The 13,308-nt window shown below is 41.6% G+C and overlaps 2 protein-coding genes across 6 annotated transcripts in view; one reads left to right on the top strand and one right to left on the bottom strand.

Annotated features, from left to right (window-relative positions):
- Window positions 1–6,467, bottom strand: part of CTPS2 (CTP synthase 2) — a 121,512-nt gene extending 115,045 nt beyond the window's left edge. For 2 of the 4 annotated variants that reach the window (XM_070750777.1, XM_070750781.1), the window contains exon 1: window positions 6,219–6,457. In XM_070750777.1, coding sequence (XP_070606878.1) covers window positions 6,219–6,400 — 182 coding nt within the window. In that variant the 5' untranslated portion in view covers window positions 6,401–6,457. Of the gene's footprint in view, window positions 1–6,218 lie in introns of all 4 variants that reach the window. The other 2 variants (XM_070750778.1, XM_070750782.1) reach the window with 2 other exon arrangements.
- Window positions 6,468–6,543: 76 nt separating this feature from the next.
- Window positions 6,544–13,308, top strand: part of TXLNG (taxilin gamma) — a 30,429-nt gene continuing 23,664 nt past the window's right edge. The window contains exons 1-4 of one of the 2 annotated variants that reach the window (XM_070750783.1): window positions 6,544–6,736; window positions 9,846–10,146; window positions 10,562–10,653; window positions 12,831–13,001. In XM_070750783.1, coding sequence (XP_070606884.1) covers window positions 9,933–10,146; window positions 10,562–10,653; window positions 12,831–13,001 — 477 coding nt within the window. In that variant the 5' untranslated portion in view covers window positions 6,544–6,736; window positions 9,846–9,932. Of the gene's footprint in view, window positions 6,737–9,330; window positions 9,416–9,845; window positions 10,147–10,561; window positions 10,654–12,830; window positions 13,002–13,308 lie in introns of those variants that run through there. The other variant, XM_070750784.1, reaches the window with a different exon arrangement.

Here is a 13,308-nt window from a genome sequence, read left to right as displayed (position 1 = left end):
AGAATTCAAAATACGTTGTAATTGCACCCTACAAATATATAAGGATAACGGTCTAAGTTGAGAGCAGACACATTATAAATTAGAAAACACAACTTCCAGAACAAAAAATATCAAACAGTAGAACATACTCTTTTTTTTTAAGTGAAAACTAGAGTTTAAATGTTCAACTAAACTATTAATAGTAACAATGGATAATTGATCCCAGATTACATGAATAAAAAGTATTTATTAAGGACAATTTTACAACACTCTTAGCTACATTTTTCCCTTCAGGTAGCAAGATTCCCACTAGGCAGTATAGTTAATCGTCAGAGTTTATAGAAGTTTCAGTCTTAAAAATGAACTGCATACGAGACTGTTGTCAAATGCTACACTTTTTTTTTTCAAATAGCCCATTAGTTACTGAAAAATTTCTCCTTCTGCTTTTCCCTTAAAAGAATCAAACGTGCCCTCATGATTTTTGACAAAGCTTCGATCAACTCCCTATTTACTAGGTTTTTTCTGCAGTGAAAACAAATTAGAATCTAGTGTATTTTCCTTCAAGAGCAATATAGAAGTACAGTATGCCAAAATCCACTTGCATGATACTGATTCTAGCCTCTCAGAAATAAAATATTCTCTCTCCTAAATGTAATTGCAAGTGTCTTTGAGATACTAAATATTTATCATTTTTGCATACTGTCTCGATTACTAGAACTTAGGCTTATTCACAGCAATCAACAAACCAACAAAATTCTAATAATTGAAATGCATGAAAGAAGCAATTAACACCCAACAACCATACTATGGGTCCAGGGCTGTTAGAATATACCAGTAATAGTTTTCAGGGTCTTTTCAAAAGATCTCATTTTATGTCATTCTATGTAGCTTACAATATAATTAAAAAGTACAAAAAGCAAAAAACAAAGCATCAGGGCATTATCCAACCAATCATCCAGTCTGCTAGGTTGGGACTGTATCCCACAGCCAGGAACCAAGGACAAAGTTTTTAAGGCGTTATGAAAGGCCAATAGGGATGAAGCCAAACCAATATCAGTAAATAAAGCTTAAAAGTGGTGCTTTTACAGAAACAGACCTACCCTCCAGCCAATACTCCTTAGTCAATGAACATGCACCTTTTGCTGGATCAGGTAGAGATTTGGGATGGCATGGTCCCATGAGTGCACTGGCCCCAAGCCATGAAGGGCTTTAAAACTAATAACACTTTGAATTACATCCAGAAGCACAGGAGAAGCCAAAGTAAGTCATACACCAGTGTGATGTTTTGCTGAATAACCAGTGCCAGTAACAGCATAGTTGAAGCTTCTGAATACAGTACTCTATAAACTGAGAGATGACCTCTCCTAGAGATTCTGTATAATTATTAAACAACACTGTAAAATGGTGTCCCAGGTGGCAAAACTGTCATTTTTTAGAAAATCCCATCCACTTTTATCAGGTTTCATATGCCCAAAATAATTCCAGATTACTCCCTTCACCTCACTTGAACCTGTCCAACCTACACTCCAACTCTCAGAAATTATCAATACAAGAAAACCTGCAAAATCATTCTTATAATATTCAGTTGCAGTGTCTTGTTTATCCTTTCCTAACCTTGAAATGCCACCAGTCAAGAGTTAGCATCAAGGTTGTTGCATGACCAGAAACCTGTGTAGTATATTTCTGTCAGGCAAACTTACCATTTTTGCCCAACCAGATCTAAGTAATACACACAAGCTTATTCATCCGTTACCATTTAATAGATGGATGTAGTCGGATTGTGAATGGACCTTACATTTATCAGTAGCAATTAGAGACCAAGGCATTTGACAATTTAGTCACTTGAGATTGAGGGAAACAAGTACCTTAGAACAGACTTTCAATAATAAGTATAATATCTGACCTAATAATCTTGGACACACACCTTTCTACCCATTATGGTAGCATTTTGCACTGGCCAGTTTTTTGCCCTATCCCAATTTCCAAAGGGCCTTCAAACCAAATATTTCATTAATGCTGGCCATAAAAAAGGTACTTCTGTGGGCCTAGCTTGTTTTTCACATGTACTATAGAATACTGTACTTCTTACTCTATTCACAATTACCAATAATTATTATTCCTGACAAGCACATTCCTATCAAAACATTCCTAACACAAATATCCCCATTATCCTTAAAACCAGGACATGTTAGGAAGAGAATCCTGTCAGGCTCCAATACAAGATCAATGTTCGTTTTGCACAAGAATGTCAGCTTACACATTCCTCTTTCATCTTCCTTTAGACACCTATATTTACAACAGTGCCACACAATTTGCCACCCCTCATCATTTGTAAAATAGCCCAAGAAGTTTCCATTTTTTAGTCCAATCTGGATCCTGTCGGGGAGACATCCCCCCCCCCTTGTCTCTCCCTCTCTCCCCGTGTGGCGGGGGCCCTGGGAAGCCTGAGCACAGCTTCCTCCTCAGAGGCAACCAGCAAGCAAACAAATATGGCACTCTGGCTGGGAGGTGCCTGTGGGGAGCTCCACCTCTGGCCGGCAAGAGCAGAGGAGATAGGGTGTGCACCTTCCCCCCTGCTGCAACATTTGCAGCTGCACTCAGTGGCGTTTCCAAGCGGGCTTGGTGGGGCTGCTTAGCAGAGAGAGAGACCCCTGCTTCACCATGGGATGGAGTGGGAACGCAGAAGGCAGATGAAACCCGTGCCTCTTGGCGTTAAGCTCTCAAAGACTCCTTTGGGATGAGTAGGAGGGGAGAGTGAGGGGTGGGGCCAGCTAGTGGTGGGATCACCCAACAAGGGGCTGCAGTGGAGGGATGAAAGAGGCCACGACTTGCCAACACTCACCCTATAGCATACTGTGTTTGAGACTTAGCTGACATTAGCACCTACCCTTCTCCTAGAACAATTATGGCATGCAGAACATATCAGACAGCACACAAGGTGTTGCCCTATGTCAGCTGCAGCACACATATGCATGCTGGCCAGCTGATTTTCAGCCTTCTTTTTGGCCACTTTCTCACTCCTCAGGCTCCAGGAAAGCCTCCTGAAGTTTGGGGATGGCGAAAAATGGCCCAACCAGAAGTTCACTTGTGCCCTCAACCACTTCCTCCTGTTCACTGTGAGAGGTATTCAGGAACTTAATTGGTTTTGGACAGTTGTAGCCAGGCCTGCCACACTTCAGCCCATTTCTTCTGCATCCCATTTCTTCTGCAGCTGGCAAGGCTTTTTTGAAGGAAAAAAGGAAATCCTTGCAGGTTGCAAAAGAAATGGGCCTAGGTGTGGGAGGCCTGGTTGCAACTATCTGAAGATAAGTAGTGCGACAGCTCCATTAAAGGTTAGTAGTAGGGCAGCTCCACAGCTTCAGTGAAGCCTGTGTGAATGCGCGTAAGGATCATTCAGGGGTTGTGCGCATGCGTGGGGGGAGGGCGTTGCATTATGGGTGCGTACATGCACCCTTTTGACACCTGAGCCAAAAAAACACTGTTCTAGAAGAATGAAATATTCTAGGAAATATTAAAAAGGCAGAATATTATACCTCCCTGGATGAGAAAAGGTGATACATGCTCTTGAAAAGCAGCTCCCACCTTTGTTACTAGTTCCAGAAAGACTAGGCCAGTGATGGGGAACTTTTTTTCCCTTGGGTGCCGAAAGAGCGCAAATGCATGCTATCACACATGTGAGAGTGCCCACACCCATAATTCAATGCCTGGGGAGGAGGAGAACAGCTTCCCCCTGCCCCTTGTAGGCCCACTGGAGGCTGGAAGCGGCCTGTTTCCCAACTTCTGGTGAGCCCAGTGTGGTCATGTTTCACCCACCCCAGGCTCCAAAGGCTGAGAGACACTTTTTAAAAACCTGAATTTTTTTCTAATGTGGAGCCCTTGGGGATCCATCAAGGATCTTCCTTTCCCCTTCCTCTTTTTGGAAAGAAGGCACAACCTCTCTCTCTCTCTCCCTCTGTGTGTGCATGTGTGTCTTTCTCTGTGTGTCTCTCTCTCACTCTGTGTCTCTTTCTGTCTTTCTGTTTTTCTCTCTATGTCTTTCTCTCTGTCTCTCTTTCTCTGTGTGTATGTGTGTGTGAAGCACAAACACTGGTCTTCGAGAGGAAAAAAGCCAACGAGCCCTTTAAACGGAAGCCTTCTGAGATGTTAAAGTGACCTCATTTGAGAAGCCACCCCAGGAAGGACTGGGGGGGGTGTCCCCCTGCCCTGTGCACTCACCCACCCCTCAAAGGTCCAGAGCGCAAAGTTGGAGGAGGATCCTAGGGAGGAAGGATGCCAACAGGAGAAGAAAGGAAAGAGGGGAAAAGCGACCTTATGCAAACACACCAGGACTCTGCTTTTGTTCCTTGGCAGGGAAAGACTTTTTTTGTTCCCCCTGCATGGTTGCCTTAATCCTCCGTGCCGTCCTGGCTCTCCTGAAGTGAGCTGAACCGAGCAACTGGCATTTACAATGGAAGGGTGGGCAGGGGAGAAACGGTGCCGAAAAATTCCTCAGGTGAAGTTAAAAAGAAGCAGAAGCGGCTAAAATTCTCGGGAGGGCAGTGACCAAAATGGCTCTAAATCTAGGCTCACAATCAGGCAGCAACAGCAATTAACTCTTTCCTACCATTTTCAACTTCTCCCCTTCAAAGCTTCGCTTCCCACTTGTTTGGAAGTCTCCGTTGATTGGCTGTTGCGGCGAAACTGGAATGACAGGGCATGTGCGACCTCTTTCCCCCCTTTGTTACCTAAGCTAGTACCCTGTTTCCTCAAAAATAAGTCACCCCCGAAAGTAAGATATAGGAGGTTTCGTAGAATTGCCTAATATAAGGCATCCCCCGAAAGTAAGATGTAGGAGACGTTTCGTTTCGCAGCATTCCCGAACAGAACATATATAATATATATTTGAAGAAAGTATAATTGTTGTACATGGAAATAATGGTACGGTAGTAGTAAGAAATTCTTGATAGGATTCAGTTTGTCTGGTTATGCTGGTTTGTGATGACAACTACTGTACAGTATATAATAAATGTTCATTTTTTTGGTTCAGGAATAAATATGAATTCTTCTTCATTGAAAAAAAAAAGATCCCCTGAAAATAAGACGTAGCACATCTTTGGGAACAAAAATTAATATAAGATGCTGTCTTATTTTAGGGAAACAGGGTATGCGCTATAGAGCAGTTTATAAATTCCTTCTTTTGCTTGGCAAATTGAAATGGTGACACAGAAGAGCCGCACTCTCGGGGCCAAAGAGCTACGTGTAGCTCACGAGCCGCAGTTTACTGACCCCTGAGCTAGGGCAACAGCTCATGTGGCAGCAGATATGGCTCCACGTGCCACCTGTGGCACACGTGCCATAAGTTCACCATCGCTGGATTAGGCCATCCTATCTAAAAGACAAAAGGCTGAGCCACATTATCTAGAATACATAAAACTTCACCCTCGGGATATAATAGGTGCCACCACATGGCACCTGGGAAGATTACATGATACAGCAAAATCCAACAAAGTCTGGGACTCCACAACCTACAAAATTACCCCTGCATGGCCCCATGGGAGTCTGACAAGGATCAGAATACATTACTTTCACAGAAACAGGAAGCAGGTTCAAAGCCCGAGGGAGGGTAAACTCTCCCTCTCTCTTCCATATGCTCCATTACTAAGGACTTCAAACCATGTGGTCCTGCCCACCATTAAATCAACTTGCAAAACAGCCTCCAAATTTCCAGGGTCTTTCTTCCCACTTAGAACTGAGCCCATATGGACATTTCTTCCAACATTGGAAAACATTGTAACACACTCACAGATAGCACAATAACTATCATTTGTTGCAGACCTAGAGTATTTCAATAAGTTCACTATACAATATTAAATTGTGTTCCTGCAAAGGATATTGGGTAAATGTTGATTTTTCACCTTGAAAGAGCTTGAGTGAACCAAGCAGGATGTAGGGTTGGAATCATTCCCTTCCTAACTTGGAAAACCAAGTTAACACCAACAATATACATATTGTGGAAAATAACTGCGAGCTGGGAAAAGCTCCACTGCTGTTATATGTATAATGTAGTAAGTACCAGTCTATCCTAACTCTGCCCGCGAATACGACAGGAGTAATTGTTTCATAAAGTCCACTTGTTCTTTCACGTGGTGCGACAACTGAAATACCTTTTGGAAAAAGTGCTTCACGCACCAAACTGTGCTACATTGCCTCCTAAAGGCCAGGACGGCGTTACATAGAATCTCGAACTTAAGAAGACTCACCCTACTCTATTGTGTTGCACTTCTGTGAGAGAGCGCCTTAAAAGCCAAAGGCACCTTGTAGGAAACATTGGCTTCCAGCCGCCGCCGCCATCGCACGCTCGAGAAGAAAACACGGACAAAAAACTACAAATCCCTTGAAGCGTTGGGACGAGAGTACGACTTGAAGAAAAAGCGAAAGCCATTTGTGATCTCAGGGCAGAACCCTAGACGGCTCCTTCATGAATACTGGGAGTTGTAGTTCCAAGCTACTCCCACGGTCGTGGTTTATCGGAGTAAAGGCAAACCCCGGATGCAGAGAAAAGCTTCTAGTGATTGGCTGAGCCCAGGGAGACATGGAGGGCTTCCGGTGTGGGCCGACTTGTTTGGATGCAATCTTCTCATTATGGCGGCGCGCAGAGCCGGCCCAGCGTGTGTTTAAGGCAGTCTTGCTCCGGAGGCCAGAAAGGCTGCTGAGCCGGAGTTATCGGAAGGAAAGGAGGCGGCGTCGGCCCTACGGCTTGGCACGAGACTATTGAAAGGTAAAATCTTGTGTTTTCCTTCCCATTTTGCTTGGGGAGAAGGGCTCCAGTTGCAGATGATGGGCTGCCGTTTCAGTTTTGAGATGTATTTCTGCAATGTCTTTATGTCCCTTGGAAGAATGCCGCACCGGAGCAGGGATGGCTTGCATCCACATCCTTCTCCTGGAAATATCCGCAAGAGAAAAAGGATTGGAAACTCTTGGGAGCCATGTGTAGTTGCTCATCGTGCTCTTTCTCCAGCGAGCGGGAAGAGGATACACATGTGGAGGGATTGAGAGAGACGTCTTAGCGACTCAGTGCTCTAAGTCCCTCTGCCGAGAACTTCTCGTTTATAAATGTTACCGTTTCTGCCGCATCCACTTTTGATCACTGTATTCTCCTCGTGCAAAATCCAGGTTGCTACTGCTGCATTGCCAAGAGCCGATGAGTCAATTGTGTGTGACCTCTTAAAGATGGGAGGGGAGAGAGGCGTTTGTTACTTGAAACGACAGGCTGCTTAGGGCTTACCAATTTTGAAGAGGTTTGCTTCTTCCTTTTCTTTTTTTTTTGAAGGAAAATCGGTTGTCAAGGAGTACACTCTAGCAGTCTTCTCCTTTCTTCTGCCAACCAGAAGAGCTAGTAAAAGTGCAGAGAGGAGGAACCCTAGTTAGAAAATTCCCTAAGATCTCTACATTAACTGGTTGTCTTTGAGTTCTGCTTTAGAAGATAGAGAATCTACAACCAAGAATAGGCAACCAAGAGTTAGGCCCACAAGGGCAATAAAAAGCAGTGGCATTTTCCTATTCATTTTTCTCTGAGCGGAACAACCTAAAATTGACAATTAAAGGAGCCCACCCACATTGACCTTTTCTTTCACATTTTATATCTATAGTAAACTAAATATATAAGTGGTGATCCTTATATCCAGAAGGAACAAATAAATGACATGCTTTCTTTAACTGAATGGTGCAGAATAAAGTAGAAAGTTAAAGATGGTTGTTGCTCCTTGAGGGAGAATTTTCTATCTCAGTGGCATTGCTATATTTTGTTCCCTCACCAAACATCTCATGCATAGAGAATGTTGAGAAAAGTCCAACCAAGAAAAGCTACATATAAAACTAAGCGACATGTTATGCCATTATGGCACTTATTTCATTAATGATGGTTAACAAATGATAGCTGTTAAGAGTCCTTGGTGTTCTCCAATGTTGCTTGATTGATGGCAAAGGTTTCACTACTTGACTGTGTAACAAGTCTTGCAAGTGTGGGATTTGATTCCTGTTTATATCTTTCCCTGCCTGTAATGATAAGTTGAGGTGGTCCTTCATTGGTAGTTCTTTGATTAAGATATTGAACCAGGAAAGAGGAAGCCATACCCCCACCAACACTGACTGGACAAGCTACTATATAGGGAGTTAACCTCATGCTATCTAGTACTGTTACCTAGATGATGATGATGATGATAATAATAATAATAATTTATTAGACTTGTATGCCGCCCCTCTCCGAAGACTCGGAGCAGCGGCATACAAAGATGAGTGAGGAAAGGTTTGCAGCCAACTAAGCTCAACACCAGAAACTCCACTCTGCAACTCTATTGAACAGCTGTTGTATGTGACCATTATTCATAGCACAAATTCTGATATTGCAACCCTCAAAACATAGTCATGAATAAAATTCATAGGTTTGGGAACGGCAACAAACTTTTATCAGGAATACAATTTGTTGTCTTTAGCCCTTTTTTATCACCCAATTCAGTTTTTTTCCATTTTAAAAAGTAGAAATTAAATTTGGAAGATATATATATCAGAGAGATTTTAGTACAAATTTAGCACAAAATTTCACTAAGGTGTTCACTTGCAGAATCTTAGAATTGGAATTGAAAGGTTTTACTATGGTCATCTCGCTCAACTGTCTGCAATGTGCAGGGTGGGGGAATCACACTTGAGATGTGGCTATTCTTTTTCCTTTAAAACTACCAAAAATGAAGAACCCACAGTCTCCAGAGGTATACCACCCCAGTCTTTTCAAGAAAATGTTCTTTTTAATTAACCAAGATCTAGGTATCTCCATCTTACATCCATTATTTCGGGACTTTCTCTGACAATGGAACATCGATCATCTTCCCCACTGAATCTCTTTATGGGTCTGAACATAGGACTGAATCCCTCAGTCATCTTTTCTTCAGGGTAAACATGCAAAGTCCATATAATTCCTATAGAACTGCCAGAAATACCTAAAATTTTAAGGCAAAACTTTCAGCTTGTTATAGCACACGGTTTTTTTCGGGGCTAGAAATTCAACCCAACTGAATTCCGTCGTAGGAGAGAGAGAGAGAGAAGAATCAGTAGCAACCGAACATGGTGATTGTAGGGCAAAGTGTAGCCAGCAAACATTAGTTCGTGGCTTTTAATTCAAAGAGCGGATAACAATGTGACGTCGTTTGGTTTTTCCTAGCCACGCTAGACGCTCGTTTTCTCCGCAGAGATGGGAATAGGTGGTCGCGAATTCGTCCGCGTTCACATCCTCTTCAGGGGTGAAAAAAAAGCGCGGGTGGGGGCAGTTCAGCCACAGCCGGGTCTTTGGGCGAAAGAGACAGGAAGTTCCTCCTGCGGCGGCGTTCTAACCCGCTTCGCTAAACTTCCGGTTTCACAGTTCGGCTTCTTGGCGGAGGAGGTAGCTGTGGTAGCCGCTTTCTTGGTAGCTTTATTCCGTCTCTTTCTCCACCTCCATAGCTGGGCAAGCGCCCGGCGTTTGGCTGAGCGGGAGGGGCCTCGTTATCCCACCGTGCCGCTTCCCACAGGAGCTCTTTAGAGCGGGAAGGGGAGGCGGTTTGATCATAATCGAATGGAGCTCCTGTCTCCCCCCCCCCCCTTTCGGTACAATTCTAAACGTCGAAGCAATGAAGTTAAGGAGACTTGTCTCCAAGTAAGCTCACGGCATTGCACTAGGGCCTAGGATCAAGAAGGAGCGAGATTGTTCCCATAGCATCTGCTTATCCTCGCCGTGCTGTATCCCGTATAAACATGCGCAGTTTGCTGGTGAAACATGCCTATTATTTTAGGGGCCTCGAAAGCTTAGAACCATGCCGGGTTTTTTTTAATAATTTGAGTTATATTTCTCTTCCCAGTGCGAGTTGATTACTGTGGAAAAATCAAAGATTTGTGAGTTTGAAATTGGGAACTAGGACCAATTGGAGAAGAGCAACCATAATACAATGCTGCAGCAGGCAGAAACTGACTGTGACAGCAGAGAAAATGAAGATGTACAGGAGGTAGAAGATTACATTTCCAAAAACAGAAAGTTGGTGGGGAAAGAATATTGTACCCAAGACTTGAGGGAGGAGACTCCAGGAAGAGAAGAAACCCGAATTGACCCACCTGATGGCCAGCAAGACTCAGAAAATGAGAAAAACAAAGAAAAAGCATTAGGTACTTATTGCCATTCAAACAGATTTTTAACAGTGAACATATTTGTCTTAATATTTAAAACTCCTATGTTCTTAATAGCTGTATGTTTTATTGTATTTTATTGAATTCAATTTTCATAATTAAATATATTAATTCTTTGCTAGCTACCTCTATATTCCTAAACTTTGTAGATAAAATTGGTTTTTATATGGGAATCGGTATTTAATAATAATAATAATAATAATTTATTAGATTTGTATGCCCTCACATTGTATAAATGTGTTTATTCTGTGATTATTCAGAAGTTTCTGTTGCCAATTCTCACCTTGTCTTGTATGAAAATGTTGCTTTGGCTGAAAATTCCTCCTGTTTTACATTTCTTATTGTCAGTATTCTAATCATACTGCTCATCCAATGATATTTTCTTGGCCCATAGGAAAAGAAGTATTGTTACTTATGAAAGCTTTAAACACACTTGCTACTCCAGAAGAAAAGCTAGCAGCACTCTGCAAGAAATATGCTGACCTGGTAATATATATTTAGATTTAATATTATAAACATGGTTACCATAATCAACCTTGACTGATTTTGGACAAACTGAGCAGAATTAAATCTAGCTAATATTTTAATTGAATGACACCAGGAAACCCAGGTTATTATACTATTCCAGAAAAGTGGCTATCACTCTCTTCCTAATGCCTCCAGTGATGGAGCACCCACAAATTCTGAAGGCAAGCTGTTCCATTTATTAATTGTCATCACTGTTAGAAAATTTATCCTTAGTTCTAGGTTACTTCTCTCCTTGATTGCTCTCCATCCATTGTTTCTTGTCTTGCCTTCTGGTTTTTTGAAAAATAGTTTGCCCCCCTCCCCTCTCAGATATGGGAAGAAGAGTAGCCTTCAGCTTGTCAGGTCCTCAAATACTTAAGGTTTTAAAAGATGATAGCAACATCTTCAGTGATGTTCAATTATCAACAATTAACCAGTGCCTCTTTCAGTACCTGTAATGTGTATTTTGATCCTGTTAGCAGGCTACTGTTGCATTTTTGCCCAGGTTTCACCAGCAACTTGTCAGCTTCTTTGACAACTTATTGCAGTTGTCAAAATAACATTGGCAGCTGGCACATTACTTTTTTAATTGTGCAAAAAAAAACTTTCTTACTACTGCCAGCTGAACATCAAGGAATGTTCACTAAACTGCACATACTGTATCTTCTTCTAGGACAAGTATAGTCCCATTAAACACAAATTGATCAGTAGTCTCTGAATCTATTTTCCTACTTACCAATAGCACTATCTTGTCTGGATTTAATCTCTATTTGCATGTCCTTATCCATTCCAAAGATGCTTTTTCAAAAGGCAATTTTGTTTTGGAAAAACGAAGACCAGTTGCCTTTTAAAAAAGCATCTTTGGGACTAACAAATTAACATAAACACTTCAGCTCTTAACATAGAATGAACTTACTTTTCTTGGCACCATTTTTGTGAACGAAATTCTCTGAGAAGTCAGCTGTAGAAACTGGGGGGAAAGTTCCTGTATCTGAGTGATAGGACAATCATTGCATGGCCTAAGATTGGAAGTGAAACAAGAAGCTAAAGTGAGTTAATATTTTCATAATTTAAAAATTGAACTAAACTATAACAAATGTGCTGCTTCATGCACAGCTATTTTCACAAAATGCAAAGGAGTATCTTTGTTCGAATCAGTAAAATAACTGTGTTTTATTATTGTTATACATATATGTGCATAGCTGATCCTTGGTATCCTAGCAGAAGATACTTTGAATATTTTTAAAGTCTACTTGACATACAAAAGTGCCATTTTTAAACTGTAATTAAAACTTATTATTTGGGAAAATAGAAAAAGATGCCAATGTTATAATAAATGCGTGTGTAGTAAGAGTTTAATTAATGGAATGAATTTATTTTTGCTTCCTCAGTGATGGTGAATCTATGGCATACATGCCACAGATTGAAGACAGAACCATATCTAAGGGCATGTGAGACATTGCCCTATTTCATCTCCAGCGCATATGTGCATGCTAGACCATCTGATTTTCAACCGTTTTCGCTCTCCCCGGGCTTCAGGAAAACTTCCTGAACCCTGGGGACAGTAATAAATGGGCCAAACGGAAGTTCGGAAATGAACTTCCAGTTGGCCCGTTGGACTGTTGTTTTGTTCTCCCCAAGGTTCAGGAAAGCCTCCTAAGCTTGGAGACAATGAAGAATGGCCCAGTGGGCCAAGCAAACGGGGTTTTTTTAACTTTTAGTTGGTCTGTTTTTCGCTCCCCCCGCCCCCCCAGAGGCTTTCCTGAACATTGAGGAGAGTGAAAAACAGCCCAATGGGCCTAACAGAATTCCAGAGACTTCATTTAAGCCTGTGCACATTCACGGGGAGGGGGGGGGAGCAACACAGGGAGTTGTGCGCATTCAGAGGGGAGCACGGGAGATGTATGCATGCGTGGAGGGAGGGCATTGCATTTTGGATGTGGGCACGCTTTTGTGTACATGGACACCCTTTTGGCATCTGAGCCAAAAAAGATTCATCATTGCTGGACTAAGGATAGATAAACTGCATATTAGAGAACTAACAAATTCAAATGTACATTAGAAAACTAACACATTCTCAAATTATAATACCAAAAGTTAAATATTCTCTTTAAACAAAACTGAAATCAGATATGTATTTTTTCTTTTGCATTTAGCTAGAGGAGAGTCGAAATGTTCAGAGACAAATGAAGATGCTGCAAAAGAAACAATCACAGGTTGTAAAAGAGAAAGTGCACCTACAAAGTGAACATAGCAAAGCAATTCTTGCACGTAGCAAACTGGAATCTCTGTGTCGAGAACTACAACGCCATAATAAGACTCTCAAGGTTAGTTTTGTACAGTAATATATCAATAAACAAATAGTTATCTTCAAAAAAGAAAAAGCCTGGCTATTTGTTTTGGAGTTGTAACAAAATGAGATTAAGTGAAAGAGGGGGACCATCCTAGATAAGTTTGTTATTTTTTGTTCAGAATATTCTTTTAGTTAGGTGTCTTTTCAGAGTGGTAAAGATGTAGAGCTGCCTATTCAAAGTTGCCCATCCTTTCTTGATACTGGTTTCCTCTATTTGCTAGAAAATTGTCACTATAGGAATTGGGATACAATGATCTTATTACAGTATTTGAATATTTGAT

The sequence above is a fragment of the Erythrolamprus reginae genome, chromosome 4 (genome assembly GCF_031021105.1).
Source record: "Erythrolamprus reginae isolate rEryReg1 chromosome 4, rEryReg1.hap1, whole genome shotgun sequence".
Classification (NCBI taxonomy): Eukaryota; Metazoa; Chordata; class Lepidosauria; order Squamata; family Dipsadidae; genus Erythrolamprus; species Erythrolamprus reginae.
The sequence above is the reverse complement of the archived record's forward strand: the minus strand, read 5'-3'. Positions and strand labels throughout refer to the sequence as shown.